This window comes from Lichtheimia ornata (assembly GCF_029851405.1).
Source record: "Lichtheimia ornata isolate CBS 291.66 chromosome Unknown scaffold00012, whole genome shotgun sequence".
NCBI classification, from domain to species: domain Eukaryota; kingdom Fungi; phylum Mucoromycota; class Mucoromycetes; order Mucorales; family Lichtheimiaceae; genus Lichtheimia; species Lichtheimia ornata.
The window spans coordinates 282934-304333 of NW_026695332.1; the positions used below are offsets into that span (position 1 = coordinate 282934).

At 43.8% G+C, this 21400-nt stretch overlaps 12 protein-coding genes across 12 annotated transcripts; 9 read left to right on the forward strand and 3 right to left on the reverse strand.

The window, feature by feature from the left end:
- Positions 1 to 53: 53 nt before the first annotated feature.
- O0I10_003640 (uncharacterized protein) lies at positions 54 to 608 on the forward strand (the record flags this gene model as incomplete). The annotated part of the gene is made up of 1 exon (XM_058483708.1): positions 54 to 608. The coding sequence occupies one exon, from the start codon at positions 54 to 56 to the stop codon at positions 606 to 608; it is 555 nt and encodes a 184-aa protein (XP_058345506.1).
- A 649-nt stretch (positions 609 to 1257) lies between these two features.
- O0I10_003641 (uncharacterized protein) lies at positions 1258 to 1788 on the forward strand (the record flags this gene model as incomplete). Its single annotated transcript, XM_058483709.1, has 3 exons — positions 1258 to 1363; positions 1451 to 1629; positions 1693 to 1788. 3 exons carry the CDS (start codon positions 1258 to 1260, stop codon positions 1786 to 1788), a joined length of 381 nt encoding a protein of 126 aa, XP_058345507.1.
- Positions 1789 to 2493: 705 nt separating this feature from the next.
- On the forward strand, positions 2494 to 4317 carry O0I10_003642 (uncharacterized protein; the record flags this gene model as incomplete). The annotated part of the gene is made up of 6 exons (XM_058483710.1): positions 2494 to 2673; positions 2734 to 2856; positions 2937 to 3011; positions 3080 to 3330; positions 3406 to 3706; positions 3778 to 4317. 6 exons carry the CDS (start codon positions 2494 to 2496, stop codon positions 4315 to 4317), a joined length of 1470 nt encoding a protein of 489 aa, XP_058345508.1.
- Positions 4318 to 4842: 525 nt separating this feature from the next.
- On the forward strand, positions 4843 to 5949 carry O0I10_003643 (uncharacterized protein; the record flags this gene model as incomplete). The annotated part of the gene is made up of 7 exons (XM_058483711.1): positions 4843 to 4956; positions 5020 to 5191; positions 5277 to 5435; positions 5523 to 5542; positions 5602 to 5665; positions 5743 to 5780; positions 5845 to 5949. 7 exons carry the CDS (start codon positions 4843 to 4845, stop codon positions 5947 to 5949), a joined length of 672 nt encoding a protein of 223 aa, XP_058345509.1.
- A 344-nt stretch (positions 5950 to 6293) lies between these two features.
- On the forward strand, positions 6294 to 6764 carry O0I10_003644 (uncharacterized protein; the record flags this gene model as incomplete). The annotated part of the gene is made up of 1 exon (XM_058483712.1): positions 6294 to 6764. One exon carries the CDS (start codon positions 6294 to 6296, stop codon positions 6762 to 6764), a length of 471 nt encoding a protein of 156 aa, XP_058345510.1.
- Positions 6765 to 8333: 1569 nt separating this feature from the next.
- Positions 8334 to 10658, forward strand: O0I10_003645 (uncharacterized protein; the record flags this gene model as incomplete). The annotated part of the gene is made up of 4 exons (XM_058483713.1): positions 8334 to 8783; positions 8846 to 9556; positions 9634 to 9766; positions 9832 to 10658. 4 exons carry the CDS (start codon positions 8334 to 8336, stop codon positions 10656 to 10658), a joined length of 2121 nt encoding a protein of 706 aa, XP_058345511.1.
- Positions 10659 to 11028: 370 nt separating this feature from the next.
- On the reverse strand, positions 11029 to 12024 carry O0I10_003646 (uncharacterized protein; the record flags this gene model as incomplete). Its single annotated transcript, XM_058483714.1, has 2 exons — positions 11029 to 11337; positions 11416 to 12024. 2 exons carry the CDS (start codon positions 12022 to 12024, stop codon positions 11029 to 11031), a joined length of 918 nt encoding a protein of 305 aa, XP_058345512.1.
- Positions 12025 to 12850: 826 nt separating this feature from the next.
- O0I10_003647 (uncharacterized protein) lies at positions 12851 to 13051 on the forward strand (the record flags this gene model as incomplete). The annotated part of the gene is made up of 1 exon (XM_058483715.1): positions 12851 to 13051. The coding sequence occupies one exon, from the start codon at positions 12851 to 12853 to the stop codon at positions 13049 to 13051; it is 201 nt and encodes a 66-aa protein (XP_058345513.1).
- A 102-nt stretch (positions 13052 to 13153) lies between these two features.
- On the forward strand, positions 13154 to 14428 carry O0I10_003648 (uncharacterized protein; the record flags this gene model as incomplete). Its single annotated transcript, XM_058483716.1, has 2 exons — positions 13154 to 13532; positions 13590 to 14428. 2 exons carry the CDS (start codon positions 13154 to 13156, stop codon positions 14426 to 14428), a joined length of 1218 nt encoding a protein of 405 aa, XP_058345514.1.
- Positions 14429 to 14542: 114 nt separating this feature from the next.
- On the reverse strand, positions 14543 to 19084 carry O0I10_003649 (uncharacterized protein; the record flags this gene model as incomplete). The annotated part of the gene is made up of 21 exons (XM_058483717.1): positions 14543 to 15152; positions 15215 to 15259; positions 15316 to 15501; positions 15557 to 16029; positions 16087 to 16245; positions 16304 to 16383; positions 16442 to 16729; positions 16795 to 16831; positions 16893 to 16916; positions 16985 to 17110; positions 17200 to 17303; positions 17369 to 17485; positions 17558 to 17598; positions 17651 to 17789; positions 17848 to 17928; positions 17989 to 18108; positions 18193 to 18242; positions 18302 to 18423; positions 18483 to 18597; positions 18670 to 18801; positions 18861 to 19084. The coding sequence occupies 21 exons, from the start codon at positions 19082 to 19084 to the stop codon at positions 14543 to 14545; spliced, it is 3273 nt and encodes a 1090-aa protein (XP_058345515.1).
- Positions 19085 to 19477: 393 nt separating this feature from the next.
- On the reverse strand, positions 19478 to 20084 carry O0I10_003650 (uncharacterized protein; the record flags this gene model as incomplete). The annotated part of the gene is made up of 4 exons (XM_058483718.1): positions 19478 to 19506; positions 19564 to 19792; positions 19854 to 19904; positions 20082 to 20084. 4 exons carry the CDS (start codon positions 20082 to 20084, stop codon positions 19478 to 19480), a joined length of 312 nt encoding a protein of 103 aa, XP_058345516.1.
- A 473-nt stretch (positions 20085 to 20557) lies between these two features.
- On the forward strand, positions 20558 to 21096 carry O0I10_003651 (uncharacterized protein; the record flags this gene model as incomplete). Its single annotated transcript, XM_058483719.1, has 4 exons — positions 20558 to 20631; positions 20688 to 20735; positions 20790 to 20871; positions 20938 to 21096. 4 exons carry the CDS (start codon positions 20558 to 20560, stop codon positions 21094 to 21096), a joined length of 363 nt encoding a protein of 120 aa, XP_058345517.1.
- Positions 21097 to 21400: the final 304 nt, after the last annotated feature.

The window sequence follows — 21400 nt, forward strand, 5'->3', positions numbered from 1 at the left end:
ATGGTACAAGAGACATCCACCACTACAAGTTCTTCTAGTACATTATTATCAAAATGCGTTTCTCTTTCTTCACTCTTGCTGCTGCTACCGTTTGCTTGGCTGCTGGTGCTTTTGCTGCTGCTCCTAATGCTTCTGCTGAGTCTGGTGCCTCTGTTGCTGTTGCTGCTGAACGTCACTCTAATAGCGTTGCAGCATCTGCCCCCTCCTCTGTTGCTGCTATGCAATCTGCCCCTGCTGTCCAAAGCAGTGCCGCCGCTGTATTCGTTGAAAAGAATGACGAGATTGACGAAGATACCATGGAGACCATCCAACTCGGTGCTCTCGAAGACATTGCAAGTCTTCTTGTGAGTCTTCTTGCCGGCATCCTTAAGGCTGTCATCCATCTTGTCCTTGGTGGTCTTGGTTTGGACATGACCAATGCCCAAGTCGAACAAGTTCAACAAGAAGCTCTCGAACAAATCCAAGCTTTGGGTGGTGTTGATACTTTGAAGCAAACTGTCCGCGCTGGTGGTCTCCAAGGCTTGATCGATTTCATTGTCAATGTTGTTATTCCCATCATTAAAAAGATCAAAGATGCTGCTGGTGGTGCTGCTCCTACTGGCCTGTAAGAAGGAAACATCTTAGTAAACGGCTAAACTCATCATCCATGATGGATCTATATATCACCTTTTAATTGCTTTCAATAAACCCTGAGACAATCAACAAAACTAGATGACTTTCATGTTGAATGAGAAAAACGTCAAATGGCATAGGGGATTGATTGGTGGGTCATCTGATGATGTGGTTTGGTTGACAACATTTTTCACAGCAATGATTGAAAGCATAAAGGATAAGGTAACCCATATCATAGTCCCTTAGGAATGGATTCAAAAGACCCATCATTCATTCCTCAACGACAATGACGCCTTAAAGATGACCTTGGTGCTCCATGTTCAATGGGTAGATACATATCATGCATGGCCAAAAGCACGTGATTTATTGCATGAAGAAGGTTGGTCCATCCAAATAGAAAGTCTATAAGTTTTGATAGAATACGCTAATGTATGTGATACATCAAGCCTGGACAATGATGAATAGCAGCTCTCTTTGCGTTATGTGTGTGGTAGCCAATGCTATCTTTAGGGGGTTGGATCTCTGCAAGAAAAGAAGGTGGGCGACACGCCAAGTGAGCGGTGTGACAGGCAAGGCAAATCGCCACGGCAACACATTTTGTCTTCTTTCCCTTTTCAACAACCTCCCCACTCTACCCTACTCAGCATGTCCATTACGCTCAAGAGTTTTGTCCAGAACTGCAAGGTTCTTAATGGTCTTGTCACTCCCCTCGCCAACATGTATGCCAACGCTGCTGGTTATAGAAAAATCGGTAAATGTCGACTTTGAAAAACAACGCAGCTGTTTATTGCTATTGCCCATTGACCACGCCATGTTGCTTTTATCTCTTTTAAAACAGGTCTCCGTTACGATGACTTGATCTCTGAAGAGAATGAGTTGGTTCAGGAAGCTCTTCGTCGCCTTGAAATTGCCGAGCCCCACGAAATGTACGAACGCGCTTACCGTATCCGTGTTGCCCAACAGTGCTCGTTGACCCACTCTCTTTTGCCCAAGGAGCAATGGGTGACTCCTTCAACTGTAAGTCATTAAGCAAGTGGATGGAAAAAGTCATTAGATAACTTATATGATATGGATGATTAGGACAAGTCTTATCTCCGGCCCTACATTGAAGAAGTTGCTGCCGAATTTGCTGAACGTGGTCAATTTGACAACATCAAGGTCACTCCCCGTCACTAGATTATTCGTTTGCATCATCAACAATGAAGATTATTGGACATTGACAAGTGTTGCATGATTTGGGAGACATGTGTGGTGAGGATGTGAAGAGGAAGGAAACATGCATGAGTCGGGATCAAACAATCAATGGGGGTGGGGTTGTGTTTTGGCAATCAATGGCTCGAATGAAACAAAGGGTAACGTGGGCGGATCAATGAGTATTGGATCGGTCGGATCTCGTTTCTATTGTTGGCTTATGACAGAACAAGAGTCAACGGGAGAGATTCCTGACATGCTATCTCGATTGCATTGGTTCCGTAACCTTGGATTGAAACTCGATTGTGGTACTCCGATTTGACATGGCAACATCCTGGGATTAATGCTTAGTTGATCGTATATCTTTCAAAGGTATTGATTAAAACATGGGCAGTGTGTGTGAAAATGCATTGATTTGATTGTGGTACAAAACGATGCATGCGGGGTAAGTGAAGAACAAAGGGAAGGATTTAGGTGGAATCTCGGATCCGTGTGGTGCAAAGAAATCAAAGCTATTTCCTGGATTTGTACGCGGGAATCTCAATGACATAACAACCTGTCGTTTTAACACCCACACTCACTAACGATCTGTCATTTCTCTTTTTGGCCTTGTGTTTCTTCATTTTGCCGTATATAAAAGTATCGCACATCACCTTTTTGCTCACACTCAAATCTCAAGATCACTTTATGATGGTTGAAGAAAAGATCGAGGCACTACACACCAAAACAAGCACCCAATCTTCTTTATCCACCGATGAAGAGAAAGGTGGAAATGCGATTTCCGATAAAAGAGCTCAAGCAGAAAAGGCCCTGGTACGCAAGATTACATTCACAATCATGCCTCTAGTATCATGGATCATTATCGTGCAGGTTCGTTTCTCCTTGCTATTTGTGTATCCAAAAGTACAACTCACATGACATCTTTTATAGTTTGCAGACAAGGCAGCGTTGAGCGTTAGTGCAGTATTGGGATTATATGAAGACACCGGGATCACCGGATCCGAGTTTAGCTGGCTAGGCTCGTTGTTCTTTCTCGGTCATTTAGCTTACCAGGTACATACGCTTAGCTATTGATACTCATTGTAAGCAACATGTCAAGTAGACTCAACATGCGTATGCCTTTTTTTGTGTAGCCCGCCAACAACTTTTTTGTGCAACGTTTACCTTTGGCACGTTATTTGGGCGTGTGTATCATCATTTGGGGTGCTGTATGTTCATTCGTTTATTATGTAACGCTGAAGGATCCAACTCACATACTACATCCACACTCACATAGGTCATGCTTTTCACAGCCATGTGTCACACATTCTCACAACTCGCAGCTGTGCGTTTTCTCCTCGGCTTATTTGAGGCTGCATGCATGCCCACCATTTACCTCATCATCAACACGCTCTATCGACGTAGTGAGCAAACGACATTTTATGGTATCGTAACCATGTGTCACGGCCTAGGCTCTGTAGTGGGCAATCTTGTTGCATTCGGCATCTCGCATATGGGTACACGTTTAGGCATTGAAATGTGGCGATGGTAAGTAGTCAAAAAGTCATTGTGGATCAGCCACAGCCCCAAAAGGAAAGAACTAACCAAAAAATTGGGGTGCAGGAATCATATCATCTTTGGATCGCTCACGGTCTTTCTCGGTATTTTGGCATTCTTTTTCCTTGCTGATAATCCACACTCATGGCTATTGAGATTGACGGAGGAGGAAAAGCTCATTGTGGAGGATCGTACACAAGACAATGCTATGGTACGCAACACGACTATCAAAAAGTATCAGATGATCGAAGCGATCAAAGAACCAAGGCTATGGCTCATTGCGCTGGCAACATTTGGTCTTCAACTTCAAAATGGCGGCTTGCTTGTGTTTAGTGCACAATTCATCAAAGGCCTTGGTAGCTTTACGGTAGGCATCGATTGATAGGTTGTTGTATTGTTTTATTTACTCACCAATCCTTTCCATTTTCTATCACATAGTCCGGTGAATCGATCTTACTCAAGATGCCAGGTGGTATCGCATCTACATTGGGTGTGATCCTTGCGACCTATGTGGCGAGACGTACGCGACAAGTGTGTTACACGGGAATCTTGATGTCTGTTATCAGCGTGATAGGATGCATTATCCTGGCCGCTATCCCTGATGGTGCTGTCAAGCTCTTAGGCTACTATCTCAGTTGGGGAAGTACAGGTGGTTATGGATTACTAGCTACTTGCATCGGCAATAACGTTTCTGGATATACGAAGAAGGTCTTTTACAACAGTGTGCTTATCGTCAGCTATACACTTGGAAACTTCACAGGCCCACTCATCATGCTCGAACACGAAAAGCCAAGATACCTTGGAGCAATCACGGGATTTTGCATTGGAAATGGCGTAGCTGTTGTATGCTTTTTGCTTTTACGCATGCTGATGGCAGCTGAAAACAAACGACGACTTGCCAATTTACCTGATACTCCTACGGACGCACATCTTGATTTGACGGACCGTGAAGACAAAAACTTTATTTATCGCCTCTAATATGAAACCCTTACTTTAATCACCAATACCTTGTACTTAGTATAAAAATGTTTGTATGCAAAGGATGATGATGGGTTATACAATGAAAAGCGTGGTGGTGTGTGGTTGTCATGCATTATATTAATCCCGCCAATGGGTTACCGTAAATGCAGCCGTGACATGAAAAAGAAATGAAAATGACGCAATTGCAGGGTATTGATGGGTACGTGTCTCATTGCCTTTCCGAATTTGTTTACTTTATTCGAGGTGACAGGTATCACATATGCATATCAATGGTGGTAACATTATAATGCATGGTGTCTTTTACATGTTCCATGAGCAAAGGTAGGATGAAAGTGTTTTCTTTATGCGGGGACATTCGGGGGCCATGTTTAGAATACTAAAGGATGAATCTATAGTGGGTGATGGTGCTGGTGATGGTGGTGGTTGAATCAGCATTGCGTCACAGAAGGACATAGAAAAGGGCTTTTAGAACAACCGGTCAGCCCGCTGCAGATACACGCGCTTCTTTCACTTTTTACAAACATGCTCTCTATCGCCACTCGCTCTCTCAAGTCTTCTGGCTTCAAGCCTGCTGTTCGTTGTCTTGCTGCTGTCCGCACCAAGGTCACTCTTCCTGATCTTCCTTACGGCTATGACGTATGTTGACCACTCCCATTCAATACGCGTTCTCTTCATTCACTCATGCAAACTCGTGTCTAGGCTTTGGAACCTTACATTAGCACTGAAATTATGAAGCTTCACCACTCCAAGCATCACCAAGCTTACGTCAATGGCTACAACCAAGCTGAAGAAAAGTTACAAGGCTCTTTCCAAGCTGGCAACTTGACTGAACAAATCTCTCTCCAAAACGCTATCAAGTTCAATGGTGGTGGTATGTTGATGATAATGGAGATTTGGATGGTGGATATGGGTGATGATGATGATGATGATGATCATTGACAATGACGTGTATCCAGGTCATATCAACCATAGCTTGTTCTGGAAGAACCTTGCTCCCAAGAGCGCTGGTGGTGGTGATTTGCCTCAGGGCGATCTTTTGAGTGCCATTGAAAGCGAATGGGGTTCCTTTGATGCCTTCGTTTCCAAGTTCAATGCTGCTGCTGCTGGTGTTCAAGGTAAGCTGAGACAATAACAAATCATGCCGCATATCCGCGCGCGTGCGCGTAATCTCTTACTAATCAATCATGGGATTCATTTTATAGGCTCTGGTTGGGCTTGGTTGGTAAGTAGTAGTAAATTTGGTTTTATTCATATGCTCATTGCTAATTACGTGTAATTCAGGGTTACAGCAAGGAATCTAAGCGTCTTGCCATCGCCACTACTCCTAACCAGGATCCTTTGCTTTGTAAGTGGAAATGCACGTGATGCACAGGAGACCAAAGGACACTAATTGGATAAATGTTTATGATTTTCACGCTATAGCCCACGTTCCTCTTCTTGGTGTCGATGTTTGGGAACACGTGAGTTACTGATGTGGAATGTGATATGCAGCATGAGACACTTATAAGCCTTTGTTGGTTCTAGGCCTACTACTTGCAATACAAGAACGTCCGCCCCGATTATCTCAAGGCCATCTGGGAAGTCATCAACTGGAAGGAGGTTGCTGAGCGCTTTTCCAAGGCCCAGTAAGAAGGCTTGGCATATGTTTTAATATCTACATACAAAGCATGCTTACTTTCTTTGAAATAAAAGAGATGCCCCAAATCTTTTGTGCAAGTGAAACAAGAACAACTGCAATGTAGATCGGGAAAAGGTGGTTTTTTGGGGGGTGATGAAAAGCATTTGCACAGCACACAAACATCAACCGGCTAGCCAATGTTGGGCGGCGATCAGTCGTTTCTCATTGGATACGTCGATCATCGGGGTTGTGGGGGAGGATTATCCGCAGTGCACAACAAATGGTAGGTTTCATGGTGAAAGCGAACAGCACTTTTCTTTTCCCCTTTTCCTTCTTTTTTTCATTTTCCATCTCCATGTCATCCACATTAACATTATCCAATAACAACATCGATCCTTTTATGCAATCGCAACAACAACAACAACGTCGTCCACGTCCAAGGAAACGACCCACACACCCTGATCGACATAGAGACACTTTTGAACTACTGCAGGCTATGATTGACGAAAACAATCGAATACAGCAGCAGGATCATGAAGCAATGCTACGTGACGTTCCAGATATTGTGGTGATGCGACGATCTTCCTCCTCGTCATCATCATCATCATCCCATCACCACCATAGCAGTGATCGACCCAGCATCCTTGCTACCACCAAAGCCAACAAGTCAACACAATCAGTGCGTTTTGCAGCTGACGTTATCGTCAGTCCGCCACCATCACCAACCACAGCAACAACCACAACCACCAATAACTCAAATACCAAACCTCCTCGTCGACGTTCCACAACAATAGCAAAACTTCGGAGCTTCTTGCATCTCAATTGAAACAAGCTTCTCCATCACTTTCCAAGTGCATTCTTCACTCTAATACTAAACCCAGGCATTCCCACACCCACACCAACACATATCCAACAGCCCGTGTATTGAAACCCAAAACACATTATAACCCTCTTTGCTCATTTAGCATCCTTTCATATAGCATCATTGTCATTCTGTCATTATCCTCATTGTGTACCTTTTTATAATGCATTCTTCGTTCTCGTTCTCCATTGTGTAATTAAAAGTTTTTTTCATAAATGGGGTGTGTACAAACACACACTCTTACGCCTAATCGCAAATAAGAGACACAGATTTTTTTTTCTTTTTTGTTTCTTTCCCGCCGATCCCAATCCACAACACACCTCACCCTCCCCCCAAAACTACCGAATCTGGTGTTAAGCCGGGGATGCATTCACATTCATTTTTTTCCATTGGGAGTAGCCTATTGGTGTACGTGGTTGCGTGTAAAGGTGTGTGCGTGTGAGCACAATTTGCTGTCTGTGTCACATATACACAAAGTAGATCCTTCTCCTTTCCATTCACCTTACGCAGCACTTTTTTTTTCTTTCTCACGTGGTACTGCGCCCATAGCGTTGCCTTAAAAGTAATACAAGAATGCGCTCACAACGGGGACACACATACATTACTTGCACAAGGAGAGAACAAAGAAAATACTTACACCATTGTATGTACGCACAATGAATGTGTGTGCTTTTGTGTGTAAGTGTGTGTGTGAAGAAGGGAGTTACGGTGCCGGGTGTGAATTCATCCGAATGCCGATAAGCCAATGCATTAGGGTAAAGGGAATGTGCGGAGAGAAAGAGGAAAAAGGGTGTGTGGCCCATGATCCTAGATTGCGGTCCATGTCGTACAAGTGGTAGCCATCAGGGTTTTTGATAGAGAATTACATGTCATTCGAGTCGTATAGCAACACATACATAGGCATTACCTATCTCCATATCTCACATGTTGATTAACAAGTTGGGGATCAAAAAGAAAGGACAATCAAAAATCGTAATAAAGAGCACAATGGATCGCGTGAGCGTCATGCTTATCATCATTTGCCACAGTGGATGGTGTACCAGTGGCAAGCCATGATGACCCTTTTTCAGCCAACCAACTTTAAAGGGGACATCGTCATTGATGCAACTGTCTCGCAATTGAACCTCGCGATCGCTCACGTGGTCACGGGTGTGTCGATTGTAATGACGCACATTATCGTGAGAGCAAAGAAAAGGGTTCTTTTCTTGAGTACATATATCAAAAACAGGGTTGAATGATGGCTCAATTATCTTGACCCTGATAGTAAAATGTCATGATAATGATAACGAAGCACTACCTTGGATGAAACATACCGCAATTGGTTCCTGAGATTCTCTTTGTTTGTTGTTGTCTCAATTGGCATGCAGGTGGGCAAAATGACGACACGGTTTAAAGTTCTTTTCCTATGCATCATGTGATGCCGAGTTAGAAAAAACGATAAAGCGTTAGCGTGTCGTGGCCCATTTATTTCTTTCCTGGGACGCGCCAAGGTCACTCGACCCTTTTTCTCATTCTTTTCCTTTTTTCATCTACATGGTTTCTTTTCTAGCCTTGAGCACAGCAGCTGTGCTGACTGGCTCAGCCATCCTTACCAATGCTTCACCATTAAACACGGCGTTAAGACCACACCAGGTCCGCAGCTTTGGTCCAGAAGTGCAAAGAACATTTGAATCGTATCCAGTCGTTGATAATTCTCCTTGGAGCGTTACATCATTCGGTCATGTTGGTGATCCAGTCACTATTGCCGAGCAGTTTGTCAAGTCAAAGTTGGCAGAGGATGACGAGTACTATATTGAATCAGCCTATACAAGCGACTTGACCGGAGTCACTCACGTATACATGCGTCAACGAGTGGATGGATTAGATGTCGTAAATGGACGCATCAACGTGCACATTGATAAGCAAGGACAAGTGGTAGCGTATGGCAATTCATTTGCACCATCATCCAAAGCACGTCAACCACAACGAGCATGGTATATCCAGGTACTATGCGATATTTGTGTAATTCCATGGAAACGGTTTCTTAGTAACAATGTTGTTGCTAGGCAATGGAAAGAGGCATGCAAGTAGTGTACTCGACGTTCTTTAGCCAACAAAAGCAGCAGCCCTACATCAGCCCAACACAAGCTGTAGAAGCACTTTTGCATCAAGTTGGATTATCCTATGCATTGTCATCCTCTTCAGGAGAAATGACAGTAACATCCTCGTTACAAGGTTCAACTTTGCTTGTGGAAAATGTCCCATTAGCCTTATCACCGGTGCGTGTGAAACCTGCATACCACCAACAAGCATCTGGAGCTCTTACTCGCGTATGGGACGTTGAGCTGGAACTTGAGGAACACTGGTACCATGCACAATTGGATGCACGTGATGGCACACTTGGTGGATTGGTGGATTGGGTAGCTGATGCAGTGTATTACAACGTGATTCCTTTTGGTTTCAATGATCCCTCGGCAACAGATCAAGTATTGACCAAAGATCCCAATGACCTCTATGCAAGCCCTGAAGGATGGCATGCTCAAGGTTCAATGTCGGGTGGTCACATGCTTACTTTTAATGTCACCATCGGCAACAATGCTTACGCACACACCAACCCCGATGGTGGCTATGGCTGGGAAGAAAATTATCGACCCAGCGGCATGATTGATGATGATACGGGTGACATTGTTTTCAACTACACTGCTCAATTTGACATCCAACAACCCAAAGAGTATGAGGATGCTGCTGTCACGAATCTCTTTTATTGGGTCAACATGGTAATGTGGATATTTTCAAGGTTCAAGTCTAGAGCATCAACCAGCTGACACATAATTTTATTATTACCTCATCCAAGGCACATGATCTCTTCCATCGATATGGGTTTGATGAAAAAGCTGGCAACTTTCAAGAGGATAATCTCGGTCGTGGACGACCTGGGGATGATTGTGCAGGTGATGCTGTGATAGCTAATGCTCAAGATGGATCCGGTATGTATGATGCATAAGATTTTGAAATGAGGTGAGAGCTAACTCTAAATGTTGTTGTTGTTCAGGACGCAATAATGCAAACTTTGCAACTCCACCTGATGGACGACATGGGAAAATGAGGATGTATGTTTGGGACAATACACAACCCATGCGAGATGGCGACTTTGAAAGCGGCATTATTATCCACGAATACACCCATGGCGTATCTAATCGATTGACGGGTGGTCCCCACGATAGCAGCTGCTTGGGATGGGGCGAAGCTGGTGGTATGGGTGAAGGTTGGGGTGATTTCGTAGCCACCATCATCCGCATGACACCTGAAGACACACGAGAATCCGAGTTTGGTATGGGCGGATGGGCCAATGGTGGCGATGGTATTCGCAAGTACAAGTACTCTACCAGCATGGAAACCAACCCAAGTACATATGCCATTATGGATCGTTTTGATTATTGGGGTGTTCATGCCAAGGGTGAAGTTTGGGCTGAGATGCTCTATGAAGTATACTGGAACCTTGTTGATAAGCATGGCTTCACTCCAAATTGGTTCCCACCTGTTCCTGCAGATGATGATGATCAATCCGAAGCCCTTGATTATATACTCTCTTATGGCAACACGCTCGCACTCAAGCTTGTCATTGATGGCATGGCAATGCAACCATGTAGCCCTGGCTTTATACAAGCACGTGATGCTATTCTTGCCGCTGATAAGGCGCTCACGGGTGGTGAAAACTATTGCGAAATCTACAAAGCTTTTGCTAAACGTGGTCTTGGATACGGGGCCAAACTTTCTCGTGAGGATCACTGGTACGAGAAGAGAATAGAAAGCTACACACTCAAAGAGGGAGAATGTCAAGATGATAATGACGACAATACCGAGTCTTCGTGGTGGTAGTAGACAACCTTCTCTCTTTTTCATTTCTTTTGTATATATATTCTATGAGCGCAGGGATGTCATTTTCAGTAAATGCAATGTGTATTATGGGTGGAAATTCTTGTAGCATGATCATTTAAAGCATAACTTACTATGCTCATGCCATGTTGAGAAGATACAATGCTGTCAAGCTTATGTGGCACTCCCTACAACGTATGAATACGATAGCTGCTATTTCGATTTTGTTCTTTAAGGGATGCTAATAATTCCAAAGATACATTGCAATGATGGATTTACTATATATGAACTGATTGCTTTTTACTGAGGAAATGCGAATGTCTACATACTCGTAGGCAAAATGAAGAACAAACTTTTGCCCTTCTTCTTATTACTATGGTTGTATCCAAAAGTTCCGATGATGGTTGGTGGTGGTGTCTGGATGATGGTGGGTGTTAGGCAAATGTGTCTCTGGTCCCGATTGATGATGCTGTTGTTGTTGTTGGTATCTTAAACGGTGCTCTTGCCAGTTATCGATCGAGGAGGTAAACATGCCACTTGCAAGAATTTGGCTGCCAAAAGTAGTATTGTTGAGCTCGGCAATGTCGACACACCAGTATCCACCCTTGCCTTTGGCTTTGCCCATGCTTCTTGGTTGCTTGTAAAAGCAGCGATTCAATGACAGGTTATGCCGAATGGTATTCTATTTTCAATAAAACATACATTGTTTGTGTGTGTGTGGGTAGTTGGGTCATATGATCGCTTCGTTCAAATCGCTTACCTGCCATCCAGGTTCATTAGCCTCATACATACGTGGGTATCTATTTTGGACGTATTCGTAAATTTCACGCAATGTCAAGCGGTGTTCAGCTGAAGTGAGAATGGCTTGTGCAATCATGGATGCATATGAATGGGGAGGTCGTCTTCTTTTGCGTTGAGGGCGTCGTGCACTTTGATCAGGTGCTTGATGTTGGTATGGGATAGGTGATGGTTCTTGGATTAGATTTGATGTAGGTTGATGAGGTATGGTTGCCATTCGAATAGGTGGTACAGCCAAATTGGATGTAGTAGTAGTGGTAGTAGCAGTAGGATGTGCATGATTCATATGATTTGAAATGGGTTGATAGGCATAAAATGCCTTATTCCATCCAGGTGGCAATAAGAGACTGCCATTACTATCCGTGGAACGCAACTTGTCATTTTCTAGAGCCAGCGAGGATGTTGTATTACTCGGCAGCGGATATTGTTGTGCAGCTACTACTCCTTCACCTCCACCGTTTGACCCAATCATCATGGATGGTGGGTAGTTTTGATGTTGTTGTTGTTGCTGAGATGGTGGTACAGGCTGCTGTTGCTGCTGCTGTATAGTATAATGATCCTCCTCATTCATTATCTTGTGATAAAGGAACAAGAAAGAAAGGTATAATGTTTGTGTTTTATTGGGGTATCCCAATGAAATAGTAAAAACAGCAGGAAAAACTTTTTGAATAAGGATGATTTATCGAGTTGAATCAGCGGTTAATATCAATACGGAGCATTCTAACAATCGAATTGTCTAATATTATTTGGATCGCACTCTATCGATCAGTTTTCCCAAGGCATCGGCGAATTACACTCGCATCCAGGTTCAACAAGGTTTTTGTCAGGCACGACATCTGTCCGAGAATAAGCTGGCCATCCATAATAAGGGCACGAAGGCTTGTTTGATGACATTCCAAGATTACAAGCTTCTTGCTTTGGTATCATCCGTGATATAGATCGTGATTTTTGCTATACATCCAATTATGTAAGGTGTTGTGTTCATAAGCTGACAATAAAGTCATGTCGTAACTTGATCCGATACTACTAGGTGGGTGACAACATGTAGCATGCTCAAGGCAAACTTCGCTACGTAAACCAGATTCCAACATAGTGAGAGCTATACTATCGGTAATTGGTTTTCTAGAAAAGTAGATGTGATGGAACGTTGTCAAGTAATCTGGGCACGTGCAACAAGCGATATTGCTTATTACGTGAATGTTTGTTGCCGTAATGATATACCGACAATAGATAGGCTTCGAGTTTAATGGTGTTCTTCATCAATGCATTATCGGCAATGCGGGATGACGTTTTGCGCCAAGTCAATGCATCGGGTTGTGTGTGTCATAAATCAGCACAGCGGGCGGTATTTCTCTTTTGCTCTCCCTCTCTCTCTTCTCTCTCCATTCGTTTCTCCAATGGCGTCGTCTCTTCGACCACCACAATCTAAACCGAGACGACTGGATCGTTCTTCGCCATACTCCATGTTGAGCAATTCTGCAAAGCGCTCGTCACGACAAACGCATAATCGGATTCGGCTTGTCATTGCTCTTGTCGGGCTTGTCCTTGCTGGTTTGGTGTATTGGACACCGTTGGATAGTTGGCTATCAGGCAAGTAGCGAAAACGATCTCATGATAATGTCATCCAATGTCTGATATGACATCTTGCAGAGGTCTCATCATCGTCATCATCAAGTGCAAAGTGTTTGAAATACGCTATTATGGTGGATGCTGGATCGGCTGGATCACGACTACACGTTTATCGGTTTCATCAATGCACACTTGAGGACCCAGTTGAATTGAAGAATGAGGATTTATTTGTGCAAACGATACCAGGATTATCAGCGTATGGTGATGCCCCACAACAAGGTGCTGAATCACTCGATCCATTACTGCAGAAGGCATTGAAAGTGGTCCCATCACGATTGCAACGCAAAACACCTATTGCTGTCAAGGCAACGGCTGGCCTACGATTACTGGGAGATGAGAAGAGTGAATTGGTTTTGGATGCAGTGTACGACCATATCAAACAACGATATCCATTTCCGATTGTGGGAGGACGTGATCATGGTGTAGCCATTATGGATGGACGCGATGAAGGTAAAAAGGATATGAGATTTGAGCACATTGGACATGCAACTCATTGATAGAATGTAGGTGTTTATGCATGGATCACAGTGAACTTTTTATTGGGAAACCTCGATGGATCATCACAAAACAACCAACGACCACCAACAGCTGCCGTATTTGATTTGGGTGGTGGATCAACTCAGATTGTATTTGAACCAGAACGCAGCGATCTACTTGCCGAGGGTGATCATAAATACACTTTGAATTATGATGGCCGCAACTATACCTTGTATCAGCACTCTTACTTGGGCTATGGATTGATGGAAGCTCGAAAGCGGATGCACCAGCGTGCCATGGATATTGCTAAGGAGGCTGTTGAACATGTTGATCACCCATGTTTGCCACTCGACGTTGCTTTACCTTTCCCAAAAAACGATCCCAATCCACTTGTCACATTCAAAGGAGGTGCACAGCCTGGAGCTTGTACTGAAATGGTACTGGATATGCTCAACAAGAACGCCGTATGTCTTGCACCACCATGTTCGTTTGATGGCATCCACCAACCACCTATTGCTGAAGCCTTCAAGAAGGGTCCTATTTACATCTTTTCATACTTTTACGATCGCACACAGCCTCTTGGATTACCGGATCGCTTCCATTTACCACAATTGCAACGTCTTACCGAAAGAGTGTGTGCTGGTGATTATCTCAACTCGATTCCGGAAGGAGAACCTTTACGTGATGAAATGCTTGATCGCCCAGAATGGTGTCTTGACCTCTCTTTTATCCATGGTCTTCTCTCACACGGCTATGAAATTCCAGATGATCGTGAAATACGTGTCGCCAAAAAGATAGATGGCATTGAAACGGGTTGGTGCCTTGGAGCAGCCATTGCACTTTTAGATGCAGCAGATTTGCATGAATAAACTCAACACTAGAACATAGCATGATACCACATCAATAGAACTGCCAACATGTTTTCTTTTCAATTATATTTCTACGGGTGGTTATGGAGGAATGGGTAATGGGTACAAATGTTTTCATGGTTGTTGTTGAGCCACTAGTACATAAACATGATCGGATGCTAGAAGCATTAACGATGGTACTGGATTTGAATACACAAACGGCAACTCGTTCCCGAATGCCGATGTAGGTGCACGGAATAAGCCTAGCGCCAAAATACCGTGGTCAAAGAGCCAAGCTTCAAACAAGGCAACGAACGTCTTGCCCACAAATGAATCGGGTACTGGCATGCTTGCAAATCGACATGTGGGCGCTTTTGGTGTGGATGATGTATGCTGCTGATGCCTAGTAGTCGTGTATTCGGTTTTATGTGATGACGAGTATCCCAAATGCGAGGTCAAATGGCTATGATGGATAATCGGCATCCCACTCATTGCCCGAATCACCTGGACAATTTCAGGCTTGGAATACGTTTGACTTAGTAGCACATTGCTAATAAGACTTTCGGCCACCACATCGCCTGCAGCATAGGCCGGGGTATAAAATACATCGATTTCTTCATCATCGACCTGCTTGCCTTGTAAAAGATGCATAAACTTGATGTTGCTACGCTCAACAAGATTCACAATTGTATATGAATCTTGCCTACGTGAATGCAAAAGCAGATGAATAATATGGCTGGTCATGCTGTAAAAAGGAAGAAGATGAGCATCGCTTAATATGGCGACATCTTTTGTTATTGTACTCACATAGCAGCACTATCGGTTTCTTGACCATCAGCGCTTTCCTTTTCGCTACGTATTCATCCATCAGCATCGCATTGGAAGCCCAAAAAAAGTACACTCCTTACCTCATGACAACGACTTGCTTGGCTCTCTTGATACCAGCATGAAGGAGATCGTCGGGCTGGCGGCAGTTGCCTTCCATTATATATACACGGGGAAATAAACTTATGGGATGGAATGCTTTTTCGGATGGGAGTTGTGAGCATAGGATGACAATGTCTTGCAATTCATTTTGTTGCACGTGTGATGACCTAAATCTTAGCCTTAGCATGCATCGTTGTCGCCTTTGGAAAACTCTACACTTGCCTTAAGTTGTATATGAATTTGAAAATATTGATGAACTCTTGTTGCATGCACACTAAGATATGCCCACGCATGCCGGATGCTTTATGGATCGTGATGTCTTTTAGATTTGCAGGCTTCTCGAGCAAATGACACATTAAGGGTAACTTGTTTGGCAATGGTAAATCGATATCATCGTCATCATCATCGCCGTGGTCTTCTGTCTTAGCCGCTGGTGAATCATGCGGCTGTGACAACTTGATAGGAAAAGTGCCACCCACGCTGATGCCACTAAGCAAAGAATGGCTCGACGATGGTAGGCGTGAAAGCTGATATCGCTGTCTAGATGGGGCTGAGATTGCTGAAGGTTTGGTGGTGGGTAGGGTATCGGGTGGAGATGGGTCAATAGAAGGTGCTGGCTGATATTTTTGTTGTTGATGTCGCGAAGCCATGCTGTAATCTCGCATTCGCGCCATTTGGCACAAGTATACTGTATTCTAAAATCAATTTAGCTTAAAATGGATCAACCACATTATAGCATTGCATGTGTTTACCAGGCTAGCAATGGAGCGGATCTCTTTTGAACTTTGTGCAATGTATACACAAACGTCGGATGGTTGAATAGTGTAGCCACTCGCCGCGGGATTAAGAATGATTTCACTATCCAATGTGCGCACAGCAAACAAAATCACTTGAAGCTCCTTGTACAGCAACTTTAAGATGTTGTTAATCATGATGGTCCATACAATGTATCCTCGGCTTCTTTCTTACCCATGCAGCATGACTAAAGCTAATTCCGACAATGCATGCAGCTGCTGGAGCAGTGTAGATCTCATTACAGGAACCATCATCTAAAGAGAATTTCGGGTCAATGTATGATACACACATCTACATGCAAGATGCTCTTACCATATTGTGCTTCCCAAGGTGCATCATATTGATTCAATGGATCACGCTGGTGAAGTAGATTTGTGAGGAACGTGGATGCACCTCGACATCGGCAATTAAGTGCCAGCAGGTATTGATTGAATTGACGAACGCAAATAACTTCCTTGGCAACCTCTTGGTATATGGCTGTGATAGGTGACAAGTTGTATGTGTATATTGGCACGCTATGCCGGGCCGTATAGCAATGCATAGACCATAGGCGGACCGTATTGCGTTCATCTTCCTTTACTGGATCGGGTGCATTGCTGTCTATGCAAAAAGCATTCAATCATACAAACGAGGGGTGTATGTACTTTCTCGTGCGAGATGGTTACCTGAGATGCAAAAGATAGCTTTTGCCCTTCGAGATTGCTGTTGGCATAGTCCCAATTTTAGTACTAGTATCATCATCAACCCCTCATCCAAAACCTACTGCACGCTGCAATGTTTTTTCATCCTAGGGGTCATGTAATCTTTTATCAGCCATTGCTGTTCTAGCGCTTTACCATGTTTGTTTCTTCTTACCAATACACTGCTGTGGAGAAAATGGATACGATGGCCCCATACAGAGTTACGGCCCAATAATTTCAGCTCATCGGTTAATGGCTTGGTATCCAAAAAGACCACCGATAACCGCTCATCCACGTTATCCTGCATGTTTATCGATAAGGAGCAATGAGATCATGCAAATAGTTGATGTCATGGGATCTCCACGAGTTGTAACCAATGGGTCTACTGACCGTATTAAGAAATCCATCAAGCATTTCCTTTGCTTGTTGCACCGTAAATGTACCCACAATCAAAATGAATGGATCAGCATCCTTGATGATTTGGCCACCTGTCACTATTAGTGGGAAATTGGCGGGTTAGCCGCATGTGGATAGTAACATCATGTTGATCCCGACACACCATCTCGCTTTTGCATCGTATCCAAAAGATCAGAGATAAGACTCGGGATCACTGCCACAGTGATGAGGATCAATAACATGATAACAATTCGGCTACTTGCTGCCGACGGCGTGATGTCTAAAAGGAGATTTTTTCCGGCAACCAGTGAACAATGATGATGCGACTACCGAAATCATCCGATCCTTTTACCTCCATATCCCACCGTTGACAAGGTCACTACCACCATGAATCTAATCGTATAGCATAAGTGATCGATTGCATCATACCATATCAAATACTCACAAGGAATCCAAAACATCGTAATGGATATGACCAAAAACGGCTTCAGAGTACTGAAACGCCGCCATGCCATTATACAAGAGGATCACAATGTTGCCAATAAGGTAGACTTGTTTGTATTGGAGTGCATCCATCGACTTGTCTAACAAATAAAGCATGATCAGCCATTGCAAACATGATGGATTGCCCTTGATACGCACCCGTCATTCGCAGCGTAACCTTGATTTTTAATGCGCTCTTGATTCTTAACAGAAAAACCCAACTGCGGAGAAAGTATGGAACTGTAATGTGATGAGCCATGATATCCAATGACATGTTCATCGGGGGTGGTGTATACCAACCATAGATGTATTGGCCATTTGGGATCAAGCGTGATAGGAGAAACGGGATGGACGTCAACAATTCAATCAGCCCTCGAAAGCTAAAGAGTACGGACAATGGATATCGGCTAATGTAGAATCCTATATCAGGACATACACAATATTGCGGTTGCTCAGTATTTGTATGTGTATACGTGTGCTTTGTTTTTCCGCCGGTTCACATACGGATTGCATATGAGCACATGTTCCACAAGGAAAGGACTTGGCAAAACGACCTTGCACAAACACAGTTAATGACCCTGGACATCATCCCTTTCACGTGCATACTATGTACCATAGGCCATGCGATCGACGTTTGAAAAGCCATGCCGGCGATAGATCCGTGTCATAGCCTTGCTTCATTTCCACCAAATACGCTATACACATTAACAAGTCGATCATTAGATCGAGATTCACCTATGACAAACAAAGCTTATGAATACACCATACGCATGAAAAGCAATGGGAAAACTCACAAACAATACGATGGTTTGGTTGGCAAAGAGGATCGACTTTAGCATAGAAAAGTAGATTGACAAGTGAAAATAAAGATCGTCAAGGAACCCGCAAACGTTTGAGTGATATTCCTCGCTGCAAAACCAGATTTATATATGTAAAATGAGCAGACGCACGCGCTACTTTAGTCATTTGATGTAATGTTACCGTATGTGGGAGCGACTTGATTGATAATTTGCTCGAATGGTACTAAGGTTCACCTGCTGTCGTTTTTTACGCAAAAAATGATGGCGTGGCGGGTGCAGTTCTGGCACGATAGCAGCTGCCACTTCTTGTGCCCTATAATAGACATATAGGTAAGCTTGAAAAAAGGTGCCAATTGAGGATTGGTTAAATACTTTGGATCAAGAGCTGGCAATACAAGGTCTGTAGATGGCTTGGATGGACGACGACAAGGATGATCCATGCTAACAAATGCTTGTGGAGGAGGTGGAGGAGGTGAATGATGAATGGTTGTACTACCATAAGATGGCGAGTGGATGCACAGGGCACTCTCTTCCTCATCATCATCATCGTTGAGTTGTTGTTGTTGACCATCCGAGTATTCTGTTGTATAAAGCATTGCATTGGAAAAAGGAGGAAAGAGAGAGAGAAAGAGAAATTCAAGAAAAAAAGCAAAAACGAAACGCCACAGGCATACTGGATCCCAATGCAATGAGGCACTTTGAGAAATTCACTCGTTCTTGCATACACGTGCGGTTTATGAAGGGCTGGCAAAACTGACTCTGTTGCTCCAGATTCGATGTAAGGGGCTTTTTCTTAACCCATAAACTCGAGCCGGTTCCAAATCGCACAGCATCAAAAGCTGTCCAATGACATCCGCTCGACGAACAACTAATGTTGCATGGTGGGACAAGACATTTTCCACCACTGCATGGATGCACAAACAAATCAATGCACACACACACATTCTTTTTCTGTACACATGAGTTTATTGTAAAGGGTGTTGCTGGGTCTATTTCTTCTCATCACCAGTGGCACGAGCTAAAAATTTCCAGGTGAGCCTCCTGAAACATTAAATGGATCGACAACATGACTTACTGTAGATGACTTGAGCGTGGTGTTGAACGAGAGGCTTGATCAAACCCTGCGACTCGAGTTCACGGATAGCAATGCGAGCAAGGGAGCCGTTCAAACGAAGACGATCAACCAAAACGGATTGAGTAATCAACTTGTAGGTAGGAACTTCCTTGAAAAGACGCTCGTAGGTAGGCTTATCGAGAACGACCATGTTGTTGGCCTTGTCCTTGACCTTCTTGGCAGACCATTTCTATTATACAAAAGTATTAGTATACATGGAGCTTGTATTTGAGGTATCATTTTACACAAACCTTTTTGGCCTTTTTGCCACCAGAGGACGAAGAGGGAACCGCTTGCTTGCCCTAATATGTGGACGATGCATAGGTGAGCAAAGTGAACGTATGTATGTATGGTAGGTGATGTATGCGGCTCAATCCCATTTCATCCGTTCACGTATTCATCCATCCATTTCTTCATCCATCCATCAAGCTATCAAAAGTCTCGTAATCATCACCCATCCATGTGTATAGTCAACTTACCATTGTGGATGAAAGAGGGTCCACCAGATTTGTGCTGGGCTCCCGACCAAGTGCTCCCACAGCCAACTGAGTTGAAATCGCTAGCCTGACTACACATTCACCTCATGCAACGCTCAACTTGATCCTCCAGACAGCATGCCAAACGAGTACGTGTGGTATAAAAAACCGATATCCAGATGATGACAATAAAACACACTGCTAATTTCCACTCGACAACCATGGGATCTTGGAAAGCTAAAGAAGCATTCATTGAATAAAAAAGTACTAATCGTAAAATGATTTACTGTTCTCACCTACCTCCTGCACAATTGTAATGTATGCAATGCATGCCTTTTTCTCTCCTTGATAGATAAAGGCCATTCTAGGCCCTGTATTGCACCATTGTACTATCTTGGTTGTCGCCGCCTATATGCTTGATGCCTTCGTATACTTGTCTTGCAGCCCCGCCGACACTTCTCTTTCCGGAAAAGAACAGCATGAACAACAACCCACGATCCGTTGGCGACATTCCAGGTCAATTGGCTCCTCCATCACGAACGCCACCACCCTTGTATGTTCTTGACAAAATGTACGCTTCGTTTAACTCACTCCATGTACTATGGTTAGCAAGAAACAACAAGTGCTAGGCAAGCGCCCATTGCGAACGGGACAAGGGTTGGTATTACCTTATTGAAAGACAATTGAGCAACATCTCTAAAGGCATTCTAGTCAACCTTCAGGTCCACGCGATCCATTTGGTCCACCTCCACCATTGAGTGCCACTTTGGAGACCTTGGGGCCACAAGAAGAGGTAAACAATAACACAGCGCACACGTGGTTTTGGTTACAGCAAAGATAACCTGAAAATCGATATCAGTTGCTACGCAAACAAACCGAAGAGTACAATATTCGACAATCCATGAAGGCAACCATGGCACAAGCAAAGGCGACATCGAGTGGCTTCTTTGTGTCAAAACCATCTCGACATGAAAACTTTCTTATCCCAGCCATACCAAGATCGCCATCCAACTCCTAGAACCATCCTGTTGTCAAGGCCCTTTTATTCACCCAAGAAGGGGGGAGGTTGCCAACTGAGCCAGTGAAGGAGCCTATATAAACGATGGTCAGAGCGACTCGCCCTTTATACGCCTCTTTTTTCCCTTTGTCAACAATGAGAACCATCGCCATTATTGCTGTCATGCTCTTGGTGGACATCCATGTCTTTGCATCCTCTTTACAAGAACCAACGCCTTTACCCGCATATCCTGAAATCGATCAAGAGAACTCACAGCTCATACGGCGCGTCACATGTAACCGTATAGCCGGCGACCCTCAACCAT